This window comes from Raphanus sativus, chromosome 4 (genome assembly GCF_000801105.2).
Source record: "Raphanus sativus cultivar WK10039 chromosome 4, ASM80110v3, whole genome shotgun sequence".
Taxonomy (NCBI): domain Eukaryota; kingdom Viridiplantae; phylum Streptophyta; class Magnoliopsida; order Brassicales; family Brassicaceae; genus Raphanus; species Raphanus sativus.
In genome coordinates, this window is record NC_079514.1 from 36,155,970 (window position 1) to 36,178,579 (window position 22,610).

The 22,610-nt window shown below is 28.6% G+C and overlaps 3 protein-coding genes and 1 non-coding gene across 6 annotated transcripts; 2 read left to right on the plus strand and 2 right to left on the minus strand.

Moving 5' to 3' along the window:
* Nucleotides 1–1,468: 1,468 nt before the first annotated feature.
* LOC108851615 (DNA repair protein RAD51 homolog 2) lies at nt 1,469–3,902 on the minus strand. 2 transcript variants are annotated; one of them, XM_018625071.2, is made up of 12 exons: nt 3,755–3,902; nt 3,564–3,677; nt 3,333–3,485; nt 3,144–3,247; nt 3,002–3,065; nt 2,861–2,916; nt 2,715–2,795; nt 2,567–2,632; nt 2,389–2,480; nt 2,201–2,320; nt 1,976–2,119; nt 1,469–1,891 (listed from the first exon to the last, which is right to left on the minus strand). In XM_018625071.2, the coding sequence occupies exons 1-12, from the start codon at nt 3,836–3,838 to the stop codon at nt 1,851–1,853; spliced, it is 1,119 nt and encodes a 372-aa protein (XP_018480573.1). In that variant the 5' UTR covers nt 3,839–3,902; the 3' UTR covers nt 1,469–1,850. The 2 variants fall into 2 exon arrangements, with proteins under 2 accessions (XP_018480573.1, XP_018480572.1); XM_018625070.2 differs by having other exon boundaries at nt 2,715–2,798.
* Nucleotides 3,903–7,941: 4,039 nt separating this feature from the next.
* Nucleotides 7,942–8,956, plus strand: LOC108851563 (uncharacterized). 2 transcript variants are annotated; one of them, XM_018625010.2, is made up of 2 exons: nt 7,942–7,964; nt 8,272–8,956. In XM_018625010.2, the coding sequence occupies exon 2, from the start codon at nt 8,284–8,286 to the stop codon at nt 8,512–8,514; it is 231 nt and encodes a 76-aa protein (XP_018480512.1). In that variant the 5' UTR covers nt 7,942–7,964; nt 8,272–8,283; the 3' UTR covers nt 8,515–8,956. The 2 variants fall into 2 exon arrangements, with proteins under 2 accessions (XP_018480512.1, XP_018480511.1); XM_018625009.2 differs by having other exon boundaries at nt 7,949–8,093.
* Nucleotides 8,957–13,616: 4,660 nt separating this feature from the next.
* Nucleotides 13,617–14,694, plus strand: LOC108851614 (psbP domain-containing protein 2, chloroplastic). The gene is made up of 3 exons (XM_018625069.2): nt 13,617–13,968; nt 14,054–14,209; nt 14,286–14,694. Exons 1-3 carry the CDS (start codon nt 13,666–13,668, stop codon nt 14,538–14,540), a joined length of 714 nt encoding a protein of 237 aa, XP_018480571.1. The 5' UTR covers nt 13,617–13,665; the 3' UTR covers nt 14,541–14,694.
* Nucleotides 14,695–18,008: 3,314 nt separating this feature from the next.
* LOC130512062 (U6 spliceosomal RNA) lies at nt 18,009–18,113 on the minus strand. Its single transcript, XR_008945623.1, has one exon. It is a non-coding gene; the product is annotated as a U6 spliceosomal RNA (small nuclear RNA).
* Between the last annotated feature and the right edge of the window lie 4,497 nt (nt 18,114–22,610).

Below are 22,610 nucleotides of genomic sequence, written 5' to 3' on the forward strand. Positions count from 1 at the left end.
ATTATGATTTTTGATAAATTATATATTTTGATTTTTTTATGAAATTTATCCTAAATTTACTTATATGACTTATTTTGTTATTTTCAATATGACTATATTTTAGAAGACTCTAAATAATTCTAACCCGTAATATGATTTTATTTATTTAAACCGAAGTTAAACTTATTTTACACTGATTTTTTTAATTTAAATAAAATATTTTATATCTTCAACACTCTTGTATTGAAAAAATTCATTTGTGTGTTTCAAAACATTTTCTACAATTTTATTAAATTTAATTTATGTGATTTAATTTTTATTTTAAATGAAACTATTTTTAATGAGTTGAGATAATTCAGACATGTATTATGATTTTGTTGATTTAATCATTTGTTATTTCAACTTGATTTTATTTTAAAGTTTCATTTAATAAATGATTTCAAATAATTAATAATGTGAAAGATTTTTTTGGAAAAATATGGTGCAAACATTTAGAATTTTTTTTTTCAAAAAAAACTAAAAACTGAATTACAAATAATGACTTTTCATTGGTTACAAATAATGTAGGAAAAATGTACATGTAATTTTTGTAATTACTTAGAAATTTCAGGGGCAGATTCATAAAGAATCATCTGCTTTAATAGTATAAATAAAACAAAACAACTAATTTAAGTTTTATTTGATTGTTATATAAGTTTGTTAAGATATTGGAATAAATAAATATTTATACTGTCTATATATATTTTGATATTTTAGTCAGCAATGTCTTTTTAATATACTAATATAATAATTGAATAAGTTTTTATATATTCTTTTAGGTATGAGAATATATTGATATTTTTTGGCATAGTTACATGTTTAAGTTACACATTTTCAAAATAACGTAGTTTGAGGTTAATATATTTTGAAGTCAAAACATTCTTCACAAATTCAAAAATATATTATTCAAAAATTTGAAAATATATTATATAATATAGCTTTTTTTTGTAAACTGTAATATAGTTTTTTGTTCAAAAAAAAAACTGTAATATAGTTTTTGTTATAAAACTTCTAACATTCTGCAAGAAGACACTTTCCTGATCGTCATCTCCAAAATTTCGTTGGAGCAATATTTTTCTTATTATGGTGGTCAAAAATATATTTGAAAATGATATACTTTTCATGTCTCGTATCTTCCGTTGTTGTGATTACAAAAAAAAAATCTTCCGTTGTTGTGCATTTCGAATATTCCTTAAATTAGATTGAGTTTTGTGGCATAATAAATTAAATAAAATTTAGTGTTGGAAGTTTTAAAAGGCAAATAAATGATGAATCCTCACGTATATAGTAGTTCGTTTGAAACAAATAATGATGTTTAGCCATAAACATAGGAGTGAAAAAAGATTCTATAGAATCAAAGATTTCTGAAAAAATAGAAAACATTTAATTAAAATCATAGTTTAAACATATTACAATGGCATGATCTTGTAAATATAGTTGAAATAGAAGGTCACCTCAAAAAAAGGTCTTCTGTTTTAATAGTATAGATGGATATACATATTTGTTGACAAAAAAATGGATATACATATTTGGGATTCGTTTCCACTCTCCTCTTGAATATAGTCAAGTGCTTAACTTCAGAGTTGAAAATCCGGTGCACTCCCTATATCATACCATCTCACACACATCTTGTAAAATAGATAGTTACTAGAAAGAAAAAAAATACAGGACAACCCTTCACCAAATAATAAATAGACTGTAATATTGTGGAAGCAGTGGTTAAACTGTCTAAAACATTAGCTTTTCCTAAGAAAGTTTAATTAAACTAATGACCTATTATATTGGTTTTTGTATCAGCACGCCTTTGATTCGCCCTCTGCTTTTTTTTTCCATTACGAGCAGTCCCCGTTAAAGTTAATCATCTCGCTGTGCCCTGCATTGTCCTCATCTATAGTATTAGGCCTTTTATATTGTTACATATTAACACTCTGGTACATAGCCGGGATCAATTAAATACCTCGAGCATGAATGTTGTTGATTCCTGGGCCTTTCAGTTCAGTACCCTCATCGCTGAGCAAGGAGATACCAGCTGATGTTATATGGAAAGGGAATGCTAGAGGAGGTGACATAGGAGATTTGGCCACCTTGATGATTCTCTGACCTTCAAAAACGTGAAAAACCAAACCATATGAATGAACACTATTCCTTAGTTACTGTGACCTTACAGATGCGTAAGGTTTACCTGATTTGGATTCAAGAACCAACCGGATAGTTACAGCATGAGCCCAGTTGATCCCCAAAGCAGCAACAAGGTGAGAATCATACGTCCTTGTGTGTTCTTGAGATCCATCTTTCAGTTTAGCTGTTACATTGATGAAGTCAACAAAACAGTAAAAAAGATACTTAAGTTTCTGTTTACTGTTTTTTTACCTTGGAAAGAGTACTGACTGGTTTCATCTCGGTTTTGAGATCTAACTTGATTAGTTACCACTATAGGAATCCGTGCAAACTCAGCAAGCGATCTGTAAGGGAATCTCAATGTCAATGTTAAAAGATGAAGTGCTCATATGAATGCTACACACTCAAAGCTTAGACTACAAAGTCATACTTTAAGAAAGAAATATGCCAACCCAACTGATGCTGCTGATGTCTCTGATCTCCAGGTTTGTTTTCTCTGAAAAACAATCATTTATTTAGTCAAAAGAATATATACTTTGCTAGTACTAAGGTCAGGTGAACGCAGAAACTAGACTAACCCTGAAAGAAGAGCTGTCATACTATCAATCACTAGCAGCTTCACTTGGTTTTGAAGAATCGATTCCTTGAGTTCTTGTATACTGCTGATTAGAAAAGAGCAGCATGATAAATAGTTCCTAGCAGATAAAGTGAAAGTCTAACACACCTTTCAGTAAAGTCGGATAAAGAAGCTGGCCGCAAAACTAGGATTCTTCCTGCCATCTGCACTGCCAAATAGTTAAAGTAAGCAAATCTGGAAACATGAGATGACTTTACCAAAATAAAAAAAAAGGGAATACCACACAACCTCTTGTGCCATTCCTTTAAGGTGAAACACTTCAGGAAAGCTCTTCAATCCCATCTCTATCACCCTGACGAATCCACACACACTCTTGAGCACACAAAAAAAAATGTAAGAAAAGAAAAGAAAAAGAAGGAGTTTAGTTTACCTTCTGGAACTAAACTTGGACTCAACGTCTATGTATACCACACGACCATCTAAACCTCCATAAGCTTTAGGAAACGAAGCTGACAGAGCAAGCTTCATGCAAAACTGCACCAATACAAAGAGAGAGAACCTTTACCAGTCTCTGAGAAGACAACAACAGAACAACGTCAAAAGCAGTGAAGAGAGTTACCTGTGATTTACCAATACCAGGAGGGCCTACCAGCTCAGTAAGCACACCAAAAGGAATCCCACCACACAAGGCTGAGTCCAACCCCTTCAAATGGGTCGGAAGATGACCCGACAGATACTCGTTTTCCACCTTTTGCTCCATCAAAGATCGAGCCTTTTACAAGGGACGATGAGTGCTTTTAGTTCATTCATGTGTAGTAAACAAAGGAGTTAAAAAAGAGCTGCAGCTTACGGATAGACAGGGAGGAGAAGCAGCTTGGCTGATGAGTCTAACAGCTGATTGTATCTCATTCACTCCAACGTCTAGAAGCTCCATCAACTCAAACTCCGTCATTGACAATGCATCCTATCCTTAGAAGATAGCAAATTGAATACAAAGCTCTCTATAAGTTTAATATTAAAGTATCGGAAGGAAAGTAAAACCTTGGCGGTGATGATGTTTCGGGCGGCGAATATGTTAGAGATTCTCTTGTGAAGATCCATTTCTCCGATGAGCTTGTTCGCCATTCTTCTATCTCCTCTCTCCGTCTCTCCGGCGTCGGGATAGTTTCGTCTGGGAGGAGAATAGAGAAGCCTCTTTACCAGCTACTTTTGGGCCTCAAAATAAAATTTCTGGCCCATTTACCAATATGTAAAATATTTGGTGTTTGAACTGTGGCGTAATCACCGAGATTATATTAAGTGAAATAATTCACACTTATGTTCTATAGGTTCTGTAATTTCAAAATAAGTCACTCAATCACCTTTACCATAATCATTAGTCGATCTTATTTTTTAAGCTATAAACATTGATCCAAGAAATTAAAGTCCGTAAAAAAAGAAAAATTTTAAAATCTAAAACAAGTTAAAAAAAGGGCATAATCGAAATGGAAGGCTTGAACTCAAATGCATTCAAAAGGAATGATACAGTCCTTATCTACAACCGTCGAATCCAACAAATTATTCACTAGCTATCAATGTTTTGAAACTGGAATAAATGCAATTAATTAGTATCATATCATGCTGACTAAAAATGAAAACCAATTCGTTACTACTTTCAACAAAGTCGATTGAGACCTTAAAGCAACAAAAAGATATTGCATGAAAATGGGGAATCAAGTATAATAGTAGAAAATGACCATGAAACACACATAAATTATTGTATCATAAGAAAAAAAAAGAAATTATGTATCATAATTCCTGCAATCCAGTTAATCATATTATTAACTGCAGTCAACTTTTTCATGTTTTTATTAGATATTGACATATTCCCTTCGTTTCATATTAAGTGTCGTTGTACAGAAATTTTGTGTTGCAAAATTATAAATGTCGTTTAGCATTTCAATGCATAATTTATTAATTCTATTATTTTTTTTATTTTTTTATTGGTTGAAATATGAGTAGATATAGAAATAATGATGTTTTTATTTGAAAATATGCAAAATTAAATAATTTTTTAATCCGTATATAAAAGTTTAAAACGACACTTAATAGTTAATATAAAACATAGGGAGTATTAGCTAGTGTGTAACAAGGTCGTGCATGCAGATGATCTGACCCTATTAATATGGTGTACAGTATATTGAGACCTAAAGCAAGGAAGCATAAACAAATGGGCCGGACATTAAAAAAAAAAGCTCAAACAACGTTCACCAAAAACCAGTCAAGAAAAATGGGAATCAAGTATAATAGTAGAAATTACCAAAAATCTCAGCAATTATGTATCAAAATTCTTGCAATCCAGTAATCGCTCTTAATTGTAGTACATAAAAAATATACATTAATTCAAGATTATGGTAAATCATTAAGCTCAAAATATAAAAATCTAGACATGGTAAATGCAAGGGCGGCCCAGTGTTTCATGTTTTGATTAGATATTTGACATATTAGTGCCCAATGTGGAAGTGACAAAGAAAATGCCCAATGTGGTCGTGTATGTGGTTGGTTAGAGCCTTTATTTTTATGGTATTTATCGAAGTTAAATGTAGTGTTATCATTGATGATGACAAAAGAACCTTATAGGAAGTACATATCATTGTTTTATTATTTCAGTTAATTTGCCATTAACACTTTTTGACTAATAACCGAATGACATCATTATACAAACATATTAGTAATAATTTAGATGCACTTTTTCTTTTAGATATGCCACTTGAAAGAGATCGTGTGCTTTGTAGTGGACCAAAAGAACTAAATAAGGGCGGTGGATGAAGTTGGGATATTTGTTTGACCAATCTTTATAGATTTCCTGAGTCTTTGAATCTGAGTTTCCTGGAATATATGTTACCTTTATGGTGTTGCTGAAAATCGAAACAATGATGTATGAAAATGCAATTGTTTGTTGACTTGACTTTAAAAGAAAATCTATAATTTATAACTTAGAATTTGTGTATTTTAGTAACCTTTTTTGTAGTTTAGCAACTTGGAATTAAACGCTGGATAGGGTTATCAAAACATGATGATTTCTTTTTTAACATGGAGATGTAAGAGTTCCATATGCATTGTTAATCTATCTACCTAAGTTCTGTCATTCTCAATTTGGGTGAGAACAGACTCTTTGCATTATCTATTTATTTATGAAAAACACCATTAATATCTGATGAACTAACTTTCCATAAAGCTTCCTAGTCGGGGCAGCCTTGAGTCTCTTAACTTATTCTTGTTATATTTCTCTGGATGAACACTTTGGTTTAACCCTAAAATGACGTAGTTCGAGAGGGATTGTAATTATTATGTGTCGAACTTTTTTTTTTGGTAATCTTATGTGATGAACTTGTTAGAACATTATTGTTAGTGGTTTTTCAAATGTCTGTTAACATAAAAATATATTAATATTTTATATTAAACATAAATATGTTAGTATTTTGATGGTTGGTATAGACTAAAGTTTTTCAGTATATAAATATGTAAGTATTTTGATGGTTGGTATAAACTAAAGTATTTCAGTTGAATTTTATAAGACATTCACCAATAATATTCTTGTATAGTTTAATGTTTATATTCAAATATTAATACAACTTTGTGCTGAAAATCTACTAAATGGGGCTTATTTAGTTGTTTTAATGAAATATGGTTAGAAAAAAAGATAGTTACCCCTGCAAAATAAACAAAGAAAACTATCTAAAATTACAAAATTCAATGTAAAAAAACACAGTGTCGTCACACTTAAACGAGCACCATTTGATGCTCCACACATGTATTGTGCCTCTCAACAATTGCAATTTAATATGTGAAACGTGTAGAAATTAGTTAGTCCTACATAATTTTAATGTTTGGTTAGATAGTATAAATAAGAGAAAACGAAAGAAATCTTTCCCTCTAACAAAGTCAACGTCATAACTTGCTCAACACTTTCCTTCTTTTATCTTATCTAGAAGCTGACTGGATTAAATTGAGTTGACATATACAATTTTCAGAGACTTTTCCTAATAACCTGAACTTTTTCTAATTTGAAAGCTAATCTATGTATTTTAAACCTCAATAAATAATAAACCTATAATATTCTTATAAACTTCAGATTATAATGGAGATTCAGTAATACTTATAACAACGGTGAAAAATGTCAAGATGGTGTTACGTAAACAACAGAAACTTCCAGTTTTAACCAACTACTGCTTATCGTTAGCATGGTGAGGTTTGTTTTCTATCTATTCATATTTTAAGTGATATGTTATTCTCTTTACTTTCAGTAATCATACAACTCGTGCATTTGCATTGCTGCTGTAGAGGGAATGTTTTTTAGGATGGCTTGACGGTCTTGTGAGAATGTTCCATATTTTTTTGAGACATCACAGAGCTTTCTTCACAGTCTAGTTGGAATCCACCGCTCCTACGAAGATTATATCCAAAAATAACATCCCATATTTTATTTGTTTTCAATTTTCACTTTCTCAAAAAGTATTTTGGTAGATGATTTATTTTCAGTTCTCACTTAATACTACAATCTTTTAGACAAGAAGAACTAGAACAAGAATGTTGATGTCAAAGCATTCATTCGGGCTCAAATTACCACGCATTAACGTTATTGCTCATTAAGATTAAGTGTAAGTTTGTTCTACCGCCAATATAGACTCATTCAATGCTTATTTAGCAACGTTTGATGTATACATGAATTAATTTTCTAGAAAGCCAGCTTTCAAAATACAAAATCTTTTGTATTATCCTCTACAGCTTTCCTCTACGATTTATGCTAACTAAGGATGAATCCAATCACAATTTCAGTAAATAACAAATATATACTACAAATAAGATATTTTATTTCATCTCCCCTGTTATGTTCATCTATAAACGTTTTAGAAAGATGTTCATCTATAAATATATATGGTTCCACACGTTTATACTACAAGACCATTTCTCACCTAGACTTGGACGCAACATAGTATTTAATCAAACATTATTTAGTCACGAAAACGCTTCTAACGTATTACACAAACCATGACAAAAGTTCTAGTGCAATGTATTGGCAAACAAATTAAAATATATAATAAGAGACCCTGGAAACCATTGACCCACCATGCATTATGATCAATAACCACCAAACCGTAACACTTTTTGAATAAATTACATACAAAAGACAAATTCATAATCACTTTCTTAATTATACAACATAAATCAGATTTGGAGATAAGCATTGTCACTCTTTCTTCGCCTATAAGTTCAACTCTTCTCCCTCTTCATATCTTTCTACTTTAATTTTCTTCTTCTTTCTTCAGCAAAACTTTTTTTTTTCCTGGTTGAAGTTTTTGTTGTATTGCTTTAGCAAGAAGCAAGTCTGGCCTTATCTGTACCTTTCTCTCTGCCATTAAAGAACCCTCCATTTTTTTCCTTTTTTTCTTCCTTAGATTTACATTTTCTTTGATTTTCTGTTTTGAGATTTTCTTGAATTCACTATTCATAGTAATATTCCAGTTTTTTTTTGTAGATTTGATTCTTACATACGTTCACGTTTTTTTTGTTTACAGAGAAACTCGTCCATGGAATTTCCGGCAAGCAAATCATCCACCGTGAAGAAGGTAGAGTTTCCGCCTCGCCGCGGTAGGGTGAAGAGAGAGATCTTTGGCGTTTTGGCCAGTTCCATCGTTTCCGCTGCCGTGAGGGCCGGTGGAGTGTTCGGCAAGAACGTCGGAGGTGGTGGTGTCTCTTCTTCCTCCACCGCCACTCCTCCGAGCGGATACACCTCCGACCAGAACAGCGAAACAACTTAAAAAGCAAGAAAACATATAAAGATATAATCACGAAGGTGCCACTGGTTTATTTCACCACCATGGCATGACATGACACTACTATGCGGTTCTGTTCGTTTTTTTTAAAACAGAACGCTGCTTTCTCCAGTTCCGGTTTGGTTTTATTTGTTTCGTGGTTTGTTCTAATTTTGTGTGGTCGTCCGGTTTAACTTCGGTTTTTTGGTGGGTTAAACTGGGTATACGTTTATAGGTGTGGTTAATGTGCTTTTGTTAAACAAAATTATCTCCCTAATCTGTTGTTTCTACGTGTTTTTTTTAAGTGGAGTAATGATGTCCTCTGGGAGATATTTTGTTTTGTTTGTTTGTTTTTGGTTTGTTTTGGTTTGATCACCTTGTATTAGTTTGCTTTTTTAATCTCTATTTGTATTCTCGATGCAATGTATAATTAAGTGTGTTTGTATTACTTTGCTTTTAAAACTTAAAATAAAAGAGTATAAAACATGATGTCCAGAAGAAATAGATCCATAACTAGTAAAATTTACTTCAAAAGTTAGATTGATTTTATGTTTAATAGATCTGTCTTTTTGTTTAATAGATCTGTCTTTTTGTTTCTGTTAGATTGATTTTTTTGTTTAATTTTGTTGGTGGGTGGTGGTGATGGGACCTAGTTTAATAAGTTAGGCTAAAAGTGCGATTGCCAAGCCAGCCACCTTCACTTTTTCTCTATTCTATTATGTATCTTTCGTTTTCTCAACATGAACATGGTTATGAAATTAAAAAGAACACAAGGCAGGTTTTAATACAAAATAACCTGTTAAGGAGTATCTAAATCATAATTCTTTATTCTTTTCAAATGACTCGAATTAGTCTCAGTATGTGTTTTTTTTACTCCCTAACATTGCCGTCAGTATGTGTTGCTATTTAATTATTTACTAGATCATGATCCACGCGACCGCACAGATTTTATTTTTTTTATTTTTAACATATAACATATATTCTATAATAGTTGATACAATTTGGAATTTGTCTTTTTCACATAATGTGGTTTTATATAATTTTGAGTTTGTCTAAAACATATTGTTTAAGAACAATGTTAAAACTGTTTTTCCTATTAATAATTTTTTATTGGTGTATTAGAGATATAAAGTGAAATCTCTATAAATTAATAATGTTGGGACTATACCAAAACTATAATTTTTTATTAGTTTATAGAGATTATTAATTTATCGAGATACTAGTTGAACCAAAAACTCAATTTGAGACTATGAAATTATACTAATTTATAGATTATTAATTTAAGGATGTTATACTGTAACTGTATAGTGAAAACACTAATATAATATCAACCAATACGATTTGGTTTTGACATTGTGCTTTTTGGGATTTTTTTCTAAAAGTTTTGTGAATGTCCAATGATGAATACGAAGACAAGTACTTGTACACACATTTTAGTGGGAAAAAATGAATATTTTCTAATCTATTAAATCAGATATAATAAATACAAAATCTCTTGACATCGAGATTTTATGTATAGTAGAATAAACTTGGAGAAGAGGGTTTTTCATATTCATGATTTTTTAAATCTGACAATTTGATTGTGAATATTTGATTGTAACCAAGATTTTAGGCATAGTAGACTCAACTTGGTGAAGAGGTTTTCCAATAATCGTTTTTCTTAAGTATAAATTGATGTTTTTGTTATTTAAGTAAGAATATACGTTAGTATATTCTATTTAGTGTATATTCAAAGCAAACCTCGATTATTTGAACATCTAAGAAAATGTGTTCTGATATCTTTATTATTGAGTTTCAAAAGTTCTGTATCAAGCTATTTAAAATTTTAAGATTCATCAGTATTTGATTCCAAATAATTGTTTTTAATTAAAAGGGGTTTTGTGTTTAAGATAATTATAGTTTAATGATGGGAGGAAACGTGTTCTTAAGTTATTTGGTTAATTGAATCAATTGTTTAGGAAATATCCAGACCAAAAAAGTCAAAATTGTATAATGACTGGCTAAGGATTCGTGTAAAAAAAAGGATTCATGTAATATTTGTATCTTTTTGTCAACCTACTCAGTTTAAGTTTGTATAAGTTGATGGAAAAAAAAGGATTAGCGTAATATTTGTATTTTTTTGTCAACCTACTCGTGTAATATTTATATTTTTAATAACATGTGTAATATTTATTTTTGTTTCTATCTATTTATATTTTTATTTTTAAGAACTTAGACTCGTGTTATATTTATATTGGAGACATTTATTGTATTCATTTGACTATAATAAAGGAGAGGGATTATTATATTTTACTATGATATAATATAAATATGATAATGTGAGTATACTCTAACGAAAAGAACATATATTTTGTTTAATAGATGCATAGACATAGATCTTATAGTGGAGTTAAATGATAGATAGTTGATATTAAACTCTTTAAGAAAATATTTAAATGAAAGGTTAGACTAAGAATAATAATGTGATGTCCAATTTAAAAATCCACCTAGAAGAAGTTATAATGTTTCTGTTTTAATAAGATAGATGTTATTAAAACATAAACATTGTATTTGACATAACTTTTATTTCGTAACGTTTTAAGTTTCTTTTTTTGCTAACTGCAAGTTTTTAAATTAAATATCCATTTCTACATTATAGTTAAATTTACACTAAATTATTAATATTCATTTTTTATTTTACTATTTATATTCATGTTTAATATACTCATTTTTTATACTATTGTCTATGTTTTCAAACAGCATTATACTTAGTTATTTTCTATCTACTACTTTTTATCAAAATTTTGTAAAAACATCATAATTTCATAAATTGCAAAACAATGAATTTTAAAATTTAAATTAAAAGGAGACAAATTATGAAACCATAACAATTTAAATCAAATTAGATTATATATTGGTCATTTTATCAGTTCAATCGGTTAGTTTCAGGTTTTAGTAATTTTTTAAAATATAGATATATATTTTTAACCTTAATCGAATTATTGGATCACCCAATTAACTGTTATAATAACGGGTTCATGTCGAATTAAAAAGCACTGTTTTAAATACAAAACTAGATCATGATCCGCACACCCGCGCAGATTTATCTTTTGCTTCAAAAAAATGATATACATGTTTTATATTATTTTAAATTACATAATTTTGAGTTGTGTAGTACTTAGTCTGTGTGATGTATTTAATTTTATTGGAATTATATGTATTTAAAAATTTCCATGGGTAGAATATAAATATAAACTCGCTGACACTTCAAAACGGACAAATCCAAAACATAATATCTTGTTTTTAGTATAAACGAAATAAAGCATACAGACTTGAAAATTGTAAAATGATCAAATAGAAATAAAATATACAGACTTATAAGATGTAAAATGATCTGCCATTTTTGAAAACTTTATTGATATTTGAAAATAAATGGACTGTATTTTGATGTAAACTACACTTGGCCTAATTGGTTTGCTATATAAAATTTGGGTTAAAGTAATAATGAGCCAGTTTTTTTTTTGTCAACAATAATGAGCTAGTTCAAAATAAAAATTTGGGCTTACATATTTACATATAAGCTTACAATCTAAATATAAATTATGTATTTTCCTTTTATCTTGAATCCTAAATCCAGAGATTTAAATAAAGTAAATATCTTAACTATTAATTTTATCATTTATTTTCGGAATATAATATATACGAACTTTCCTATCAAGTAAAGATTTTTATTTAAAATTCTTGGGGAAAAATGTTTACCACTCATCCACGTTTAAAAATAAGATAGATACCAACTTCATAACCGAGAAAAATGATTACTATTTCCAAATGGTTGGACCGTAATGTTTTTTTTTTTTGAAAAAAGATAATGTTCAACATGATGTATAGAAACTTTTAAAATAATATCTTTTATTTTATGGTTTAATCATAAGAGAGACTATAAATAAGAAAGATTTTAAACCATGTTGAAAACTGCTTGAATTTTGAACTATGTAAGTTAATAATTAATGGTTAATAAGATAGATATAACGTAATTAAACTATAGTAAAAAGTAATTAAATTATAGTATAAAAAACACCGTAAAACGTTTTTATGCTGTCACACAGATTTATAATATAATATGTTAGTCGATGTATTATTAAAAATCTATCTTATAGTATTTTAGTAATCTATATTATACTATAATATGTTAATATAATATGTTAGTGGATTTATGTAACTTATAATATTAAGTAATATAAAGAAACATGTGTAGTGGCTGTATAATAATAAGGTGATGGTTGTTATAAATAATGGTTGCCAGATCGGATTATAAAAAGAGACGTCTAATAAAATGGGTTAATATAGCATTAATAGCATTAATTTGATGAGGTCCAACTTAAAAATCCACCTATAAAAAGTTGTAATATTTCTATTTTAATAAGATAGATATTTTAAATACATAATTTTTTTTTAAATTAACAAAATATTTGTTAAGTTATTAGTAAATTTTCATTATAAAATATTTTGCATGTATCAAAATCTAGTTAGCATACTAAAGTGATAAAGCAATCATAATTTGAAACGTCGACAAAAGTCATATGATAAATATGTAGAAAAACATACTGAATGCCCAAACAAAAAACAACTATCATCTATCTAAGTGATTGTGTTGTAAAAACATATTTTTTGTAAACTAAAATCAACATAATTTATAATAAAAACATTTTGCGGTATGTAGAATAATTAAATACTCATATCAAATAAATTCAGTTGTTGAAACGTCATGAAAATCACTAGAAAAATTAGTTGTTGAATAAACCCACTTCATATGAAAAAAGAAAACTAAAATTTGGAGGATGAGAACAAATGTGAGAATATATGTGGAATATTCCAAGTTCCTGATGATATCAGAAGAGATCTATGAACATCATCTTAAGAAAAAGGTGCTATTAAAATAGATGATTTATATTTGACAAAAAAAATATATGATATATTTGTGTTTCGAATTAATAAACCAAGCCTCTTAAAAAAAAGAAAATTAATAAACCAAGCTGAACCGAATTCGGAAAATAATATATGAAAACCGAACCGAAATTAAACTTCTTTCTAGGAAAATAATCTTTTAAAATATTTTTCCTCGAAAAGAAAATATCGACTTTTACGGCAAACATGTGATAAGGGGGAAGGAAAGCAAAAATGTGGTCGTCATCAAGCTTCTTAGCTTCTCCTCCGAAACTTTCTCTGTTATCTTCTTCTTCTTCTTCCTCCCCTGCACATCCAAAGATCCAAACTCTCCTCTGCTTTTCTCAAAATCCTTCGTCCACTGCTAGGATCAATGTCACCAAGAGACACTTAAACATCTCGATTCTAACGCTCTTGTTCAATGGTGGGTTCTTGCTGGATAAAGCAAAGTCTATCTCAGAATCAGGAGATCTTCTTCAAAGATACACTGATCCAAAGGATGGCTTCACTCTTCTCGTACCCTCTTCTTGGATTAAGGTAATTCGAATTACTTATTCCTAAAATGCTGATAAGTGATGATGACACACTTGTGGCTCATGAAATAATTGGAAAATAATTAAAGGTAGAGAAAGCAGGAGCCAATGTTTTGTTTGAAGAAACTGACAAACGAAGCAACAATATAGGAGTTGTGGTGAGTCCTGTCCGTATAAAGAGTCTTCAAGACTTTGGTTCTCCGCAGTTTGTGGCTGAGAAACTCATCAACGCAGAAAAGCGAAAGGTAATTAAAATAAATAAAAGAGATTTTCAATATATGTTTTTTTTTTGTGACTTGCTTTGTTTGGTGTTGTAATCAGGAAAGCACAAAGGAAGCAGAAGTTGTGTCAGTAAGAGAAAGATCAGGACTAGGACAAGTGTATGAGTTTGAATACGTAATTGATAGCACGAGAGGAGGTATCAAAAGGGTTTTCTCGGCTGCTTTTGTGAGCTCTAAGAAGCTTTATCTATTGAACGTTGTTCATTCAGACAATCCAGAGAATCCATTGGATTCTAGTACGAGGTTGTTGTTGGAACAAGTTCTTCACTCCTTTGATGCTTTACCTCTCACATAACCATCTTTCTTGTAAAGCCTATTTGCTGTTTGTGGGCTTATTTTTGGATTGATGGGCTTATGTTTCAATCTATTAAACCAAATAAGCTTTGAAATTTCTTTGCGGTGGTTAAAACATTTTTCTCCACTTATATCGATTTATTCGTCTTATTTTAGATTATCAAGAGTATTTTAATCTTCTCTGATCTAAAACCACTTGTAATATTAATTTCATCTCGAGTGTCATTCATTCTTTGAGTATTTAAAATTAGCATTAGATATTTTTCCAATTTGAAGGAGGAGTAATATGTATGGACTTGTATTTATGTATGTATTTGTTTGAGACCCAGAACACACACATCTCATTAAAAAAAATCCAACCGTTTATTAATTGTGCTGAAAAATTAAATGGCACATGTGGAAAGTGGGTATGGGAATGATAAACTGGTTAATTTTGGGACAGATTTATCATATATTAGGGTTTATTTTTCTGTTAATCAACAGTAACTAAGGAGAGGAGACTAGTTTTGTACAGCGACGATGATGATGATGATATAGATGATAATAATTATGGTAATAATCACACTAAATAATTCCACCATGTAGACATACAGAGGTAGACTCTTCAATTTCGCTATTGAAAATAATAAATTCCCTAGATTTTTTTTTGCTTTTGACCGCTAAAACACACATAAATGCATATAATGTTGAGAGGTTATAGTATACGCTATTACAATCACACGTATACATCAAAAGACTGTTTGTGGGTTATTACGGTGTCCGTGTCACTAGCTTAAGATCTATGGAGAATCGTAAACGAGATGTTGTAATGTTGTAATGTTCAATTGATGCAATGAACTTCTCTTAATTATTTTCCGTATGTCCCTGCAAAATGAGTGGCCAATAGATAGAGCCCAATGTGTACGAGTGTTCTTCAGAAGGTGACCTAAAACCGGTATGGTTACAACATCAGTAGGAGCATCAAAGCATTTCTATCTTTGGATCTCTTAGAGGTTCTAAGTTGACAATTCAATTAAATTTGAATACAGAAAGAAAGAAACTAAATTACTCAAAAATGACACATGTTTATGGTATCAATTGAAGATCATTGCATTAGTTGAACATTACAACATCTCGTCTAGCGCATAGAATGGTATCGAGTGTCACAAGTTTCCTCTTCAGTTAAAAACGGGTTTGCACAAAGATATTTCAGAATATTGAATTTATGTATATACTATCACATCTTCAATTAGTTGACCCGAGTTTTTTTTTTGTAAACATCGGTTATCGTGTATGAGGTATTATGAGGTTATAATGTTATGAAACACTTCAAACTGTTTTATAATTTTATTACTTCAAACCAAAAATTTCAAGTGCAATACTTAGTTATCCTCTGCGTTAAATAAAACATTTTTTGGTCCTAAAACGCTATAGATACATTGAAAATTGATATGGAGTCCTTCCTTGAGTACATTAAATCTCCACAAGGCATTAAACAATAAACATTAATCACATCGACCATTCACGCTCAAAGATAAATCATTCATTTATGAATTATAGAGAACAGACAATACTATTCAAGAAAATACTCCACAAGTTTGGTAATTAATTAATTGTAAATTTGTAACAAAAATTTTACCAAAACGAAAATTGCAACGAGGTTCCAAAAACAAACAAAAATTGCAACAAAGAATGTGTGAAGAAGAGTGATTAGTGTATTGGTATGGAGATTTGAGATTTGAGTTTTTAAAAGGAAGTGCATTGACTCCACAAGATTGGTAATTAACTGTCTTCGTGCATGGGAAGAAAAGAAAGAAGAACAGAAAAGTCAGCAATTCAGACAATAGAAAAGAAAGGTACGGACAGTCTGCCATAATGTGATCAGTCACTCGTCAAATCATCTCGTTTATTTGTTTGTTTCTTAATTTCGCTTTGTTTGTTTTTTTCATCTTTTTCTGTAACTATATGATTGTTTAATATAATTGTTTTCAACGTCGATTCATATAAGAAGCTGCATCTGAAATTCAACTCACTTTGTTGTCCTTCCATTTATTCCACAACTAAAAAATATCAACTTCTTGTAAAAATGAAAATATCAATAATATTAAATTTTGAAATTTTGAAAATAATCTTTTATTTACATAGGATTTAACAATTTGTGCTATTGGTATTTTGTGTGTACCTTATAATTTTAATAAAAGTAAATTCATGCATTTTGGTTACCAAAGACAAATATATTTAAATGTTTCTTAAATAAAATAAAATATTTATTTGGGAGACAGCTAACCCTCATCTAGGTCTAAGATTTATTATCCGAGATCTTTTCCGGATTCACTCCAAAATTAAGATATCTAGGGCATCCGGATCCGAATCCGGATAGTAAAATTAAGGATCCGTCAAAACCGAATCTGGATCCGAATATCATAATTTTTAAGTCTGGATATCCGGATCCGTATTTATAGAATATATTAAAACTTTTTAATTTTATTAATAATTATATTTAATATATTAATATTTATTTATAAAATAGTTTTATAATGCTGTATTTTAATTTTAAATATTATATTCATATTTATATTTGTATATCTTGTATAAAATTCAATTTATGTATTATTTTAGAATTTTTATATTTTTAAAAAATTTATTTTTATTTAGTTAATTATTTTTACGAATCTAGATCCGGATATATGCGGGTAGTATGATATATAGACGAATATCCAGATTCCAGATATCCAAAAGCCTCGAATCCGGATCCAAATACTAGATCCACAGATCCGACGAATCTGAATTTGGATCTGAATACCCCAAATTTTTCGGATATCCGGATCCGTCCGACCCCTACCTTTATCAATGATTTAATTTAGTTTAATATAAGCATATAACTTCAATAGAAATTGATTAATTGGTTCATTTAATGGTTTTGACCCCTTTGTTTGTTTGTGAATTCTCTAATAGTTTCATACATATATAAATTTGACCCCATTGAAATTTATTTCTACCTCTGTCGCTGGATATCCTTATACATTTCTTTTAAGATTCGATATTAATATCTTTCATTTTATATACAAAACCTATATAATTTTCCTAAAATATAAATCTATAATTTCTTTTTATTTTAACAAAATTTCATAATTTTCTTTAAATATTCTTTTAGAATACTTTTTAAATGTGGTTAGTATTTAGATGTTTAGTATAAATTCAGTTTTGATTAGTTTAATTAAATAAAAAAAACTTTATAGTATATATACAGTTTAGGAATAATAAATATATTACACCAAATAATAAATATAATAAAATAACTTAATATAATAATTATTTTATAAATCAGAAAATTAATTTAAGCACTTATGCATGGGAAATAAAACAAATTCATGAAATTTAGAATATACTTCAATTAACATAATATTAAATAATAAAATAATAATTAAAATTAATTTATAAAATAAAAATAAAAAGATAAAATATTTAAAGTTTTTTTTTTTTGAAACCTAAAAATTTGGACCATTTCTCGATTTGTGCATGTCATCCTTACGCAGGGGCCATGCTAATCTTCTCTATATCATATGATTATATTTTGGGTCGAATTATAGTTGATACTTTTACAATTGAAGTTTTTTTAAAGTTATTTCATCAAATATGAAATATATTTATCATATATATGCAACGTGTTGAACAAACATCACTCAATTATATAATTAAACATTAAAATGAAATTTAACTAATACTAAATATAATATCTCATTTCAACTTTAGATCACTATAAATAAAACTTAAAATAAGAAAAATTAAATTAATGTATATCCTAATCTCAGTTTTTATTTAATTATATTATATTATTTAATTTTATTTAATTATATAATATTAAAATAAATTTATTAATAAACATATGTTATTCCATAAAATATAAATATTTTAAATCAGATAAATACATCTTAAACTTAAATTAATTATTTATTGAAAATAAAATAGTATAAGTTCTTATTAAATTAAGATTCTAGCACATATTGATTGTAGCATTATAAATCTGTTGATTTTTTTCGAAATTTTATGTATAGATAATATTTCTAATCAAACTTTTAGATAATTGTTATAATAGCTTTCAAGATATTTATTGTAAATGAAAATACTTATATATATATATATATATATATTTAAAATTACAATAAATTATAAAATATTCTAAAATAAAAATTAATTAATTCCTTTATTAATAAATTACCACTCTAAGTTAATATTAATTCAGTTTATTTGTAAAAAATATTAAATGTTATATGCTATCTTATATATATATATATATATTTAATTGTCATGAACATATCAATTTATGTTTGTGTCAAAGGTGTAGTTGCCTTTTCATGAATATATCAACTTTGTTAATACAATATTTTGAAGCATTTTCAAAAAGATATACAATATTAAGATTTATTATATCAATATTTATAAGATTTAATACATCTCGAATCTTTCTTTTTTTGACACAAATACATCTCGAATCTTGACATTCTTTTTAACATTACAGTTCATATGGTCCATCTTTGCAATTAGTTCATCTATTGGTACGTCGCTGTTGTAGGTTTACGAATCTTAATTAGTTTAAATGTTAGTATATATATTCGTACGTGTACGTGAATGACATTAAACCTTGCATTGTACAATGAAGTGTTTTCATAGAACTTTAGTTTGAAAAATAGATAGGTGGGGACAAAAGAGAGGAAATGTCAAACAGCAAAAGAGCTGTTTGGTATTTTACCAACAGTTCATGATTTAATAAGAATGTTGACAGAACACTACACATTTATGTGTATGAATACAAATTATAAAATTTATTTCTGAAATGAAAAACTGAAAAAGTGACTGTTAAAAAGAAATGCAAAAGAAATGCAGAGGCAAATTGCAATTTGTCTGCATGCATGCATTTATAGTCTTGTCTCTTTGTTTTTTTTTTTGGTCGAAAGTCTTGTCTCTTTGTTTTTCTTTCTGAACATTGTTTTTTTTTTTTGCAGAGAAGGAAAAGAGAAAAATATCAAAAAAGTATAGCGTACATATTTAGCATCTAAATATCAGTTTAACTTAATTGTACTATCATATCGTTTAATTAGGTTTGTACCACATGGTCAAATAACATGCAATGATCAGATCAAAACCTTGTGGTTGTTCTGAATGTTTGAAAAAACTTGTTAATCTAAATTCGAATATATATATTAAAAAATTAACTGACATTTGTGTTCGTCATGAAATTTAATTTTGTTGAGTAATCGATCGAATTTAGATACATAGTATTATGTTTTCATTAGCAAAGCCTACCAATAAAATGGAATTTAGTTATATGAGATATAGATCATAAAAACATCACAGTTTTCTACCAAAAACATCCATTTTTAATCTAAGTTCTTAGTATTAGCTACAGAGGTTTTTAGTTGATGTTTTATTTCTAGATGAATCATTAACTGATCATTCTTTCACATTTGGTGGTACCGGTTTTCTCCTGTCTTCTTTGGTGCAAGTCGGTGGTGTAACATTTCTCAACGAATTCTCCCGTTCTAGATAAGAGTTCTAACCAAACGCATGGAGGGTTTCCATAATTCTAAGGTGGTGTTATGCTAATATGACGGGTGTTGATGCAATCGGTGGTGTTCATGTGCTGACATCGGCGGCATTAGTTCTGCAATTTCTATTGAATTTGGGTTGTTTTCACAGGTTTGTGTGTGGTAACAGTGCCGGACTAACCTTTTATATTGCCCCAATCCAAATATAAAATTATGCCTTTGTGCATAATTTTTTTTTGTCAACACCCTGTGCATAATTTTTTTTGTCAATATTTTGTACATAATTTATCAAGACCACAAAACAGTATAAAAATAACTTAAATTTTTATTTAAAAAAATCAAATTCCATAGTCTACTAAAAATATTGATATTAAGAACATTTAATGTTGAAATACAGATCTTCTTGCCTTTTCCCTGCAAAAATCATCCATTAGACTTCTATAGTCAAGTCTTTCAACCATAGTTGTCTCAATTGATAACATAGCCAATCCATTTAACATTTTTTGTGACATGGTAGACCGCAAATAATTCTTTATCAGCTTCAACTTCGAAAAACTTCTTTCAGCTGTGGCGACCGACACCGGAATGATTAACAATATGCGATAAGCAATTTCTGTGTGTTTGATAACAATCCTCCATTCTTTTCAAAAAGTCAAGCACTTCAATAGGCTTTCGAACTACTTCGGGTATTGATTCTCGAAGAATTTTTAGTTCCATAAACAAATCATCACCAGCTATGTCTGAATGAGTACCATTGCGTAAAGAAGCTTCCAGATTCAGACATGATGCTCTCAATGTATCCTCACTTGCATCTCTTAGCTTTTTTAAATCAAACAAAAATCCAAAAGTTTTTTCATACATTTCGAATTGTTCAAATCTGGACTCAAGGGAAACTAGAGCTTGATCCATGAGTGTGTTGAAATAATCAATCATGAAACTATCCTCTGAGTTTTTTCATACCTTTCGAACTGTTTTATTTCTGACTTTTAATTAGGGTTTTAACTATTGTATAAAATAGACATTTACTTATAAATTGAATTTTTAACAAATTCATAAATATTGTTGAAAAGTCCAAAAAATCTTATTTTAACTAAAATGTCTAATAAGTAATATTTTAACAAAAGAACCTATAAAATTTATTTATTTATCAATACTAATAATTTTTTTTGAAAAATATGCCCCATTAATTTGGATATAAAGTCTAACAAATCTTATTCTAAATAAAAATGCCTAATAAATAATATTTTAACAAAAGAACCTACAAAATTTATATATTTATCAATATACTAATAATTTTTTTTTTTTGAAAAATATGCCCCATTAATTTGGATGCCCCAATCTTTGGCTTGGGTGGCTTCCCTTCTGGGCCGGCCCTGGTGGTAAAGACCAATCACATCGAATCACGCTTTAGGCATGCCAAATTTTACCGAGTTTATACTTACGAATTTACAATGGTTCTAAAGTGCCAGTTAAAGAAAAGGATCGGACAATGCTTCTTTGCTTATGCCACCCTAGTATAGTTATTAACTTTAGTTGCTATTTGATCTATTTTTCCGTTGGCTATTGTGTTTGAGGAGATCTTATTGAATTAGGAGTTTGGAATGATTTCGTTTTTTTTTTCAAAATTGAGTTATTGGATTTAGCATTTCTAAAAGATCATGTCAAATGAATCGTTATTAAATTAGGGATTTGTACAAAAAAAAATTCCAGCTAATTATAAATTAAAAATTCCATCAATAAATCAATCAAATAAAATTAAAATTGAAAGGATTTGGAAAATAATTTATAACTGAGATCAGTTACTACCAATTCTTACGATGATATTTGATAGTTTATTTTTTAAAAAAACTCTTCAATGTCATTTTACTTTCAATATTAAAATATATCCAAATTATTTCATTTGGAAATCAAAAGTTAAAACTTTTCAATATCATCTTTCCAATTCTATATAAAAATTGACAAAAAAATTCTCAAATATCTTAAATTTTTTCAAGTCAACATGATAGGAATTAATTATTCAAATAATATAACCAGTTAATTATTATGCTAAATATATTTCTATTTCCAGAAGAAGTAGAGTTACATCTATTTTTCCATTTTCATTCAAAAGTTCTTCATACGTTGTCTTGTAACTGAATCATCAACCTTAAAAATCTTCAGATAGAATGATTTCTAGATTTTGAAGTTTTATTAGTTTTTATGCTTCCAAGGTAAGTTCTCATAAAACAAACTAGCGGTTGATGAACCCTTACCCTATTAGAAGACAAGTGAATAAAAATAATAATACATCTAATGAAGAGATTATGATAATACATCCATTGATTTTGAAATATTACTAAGTCAGATTACTTAAATATTGAAGATATTTATATTATATTAGAAAATAAGATATAAACCAACTAAAATTATCAGATTTTTAATCATTTTATTTATTAGTCATTACTAAATCACTCAGAATATTTTTAAATTTAAAGAAAAATTCAGTAACAGTTTCTTTAGTCCCACAAAATTTAATGAAAATTTCTCAGAATCCTTACAAATTTCAT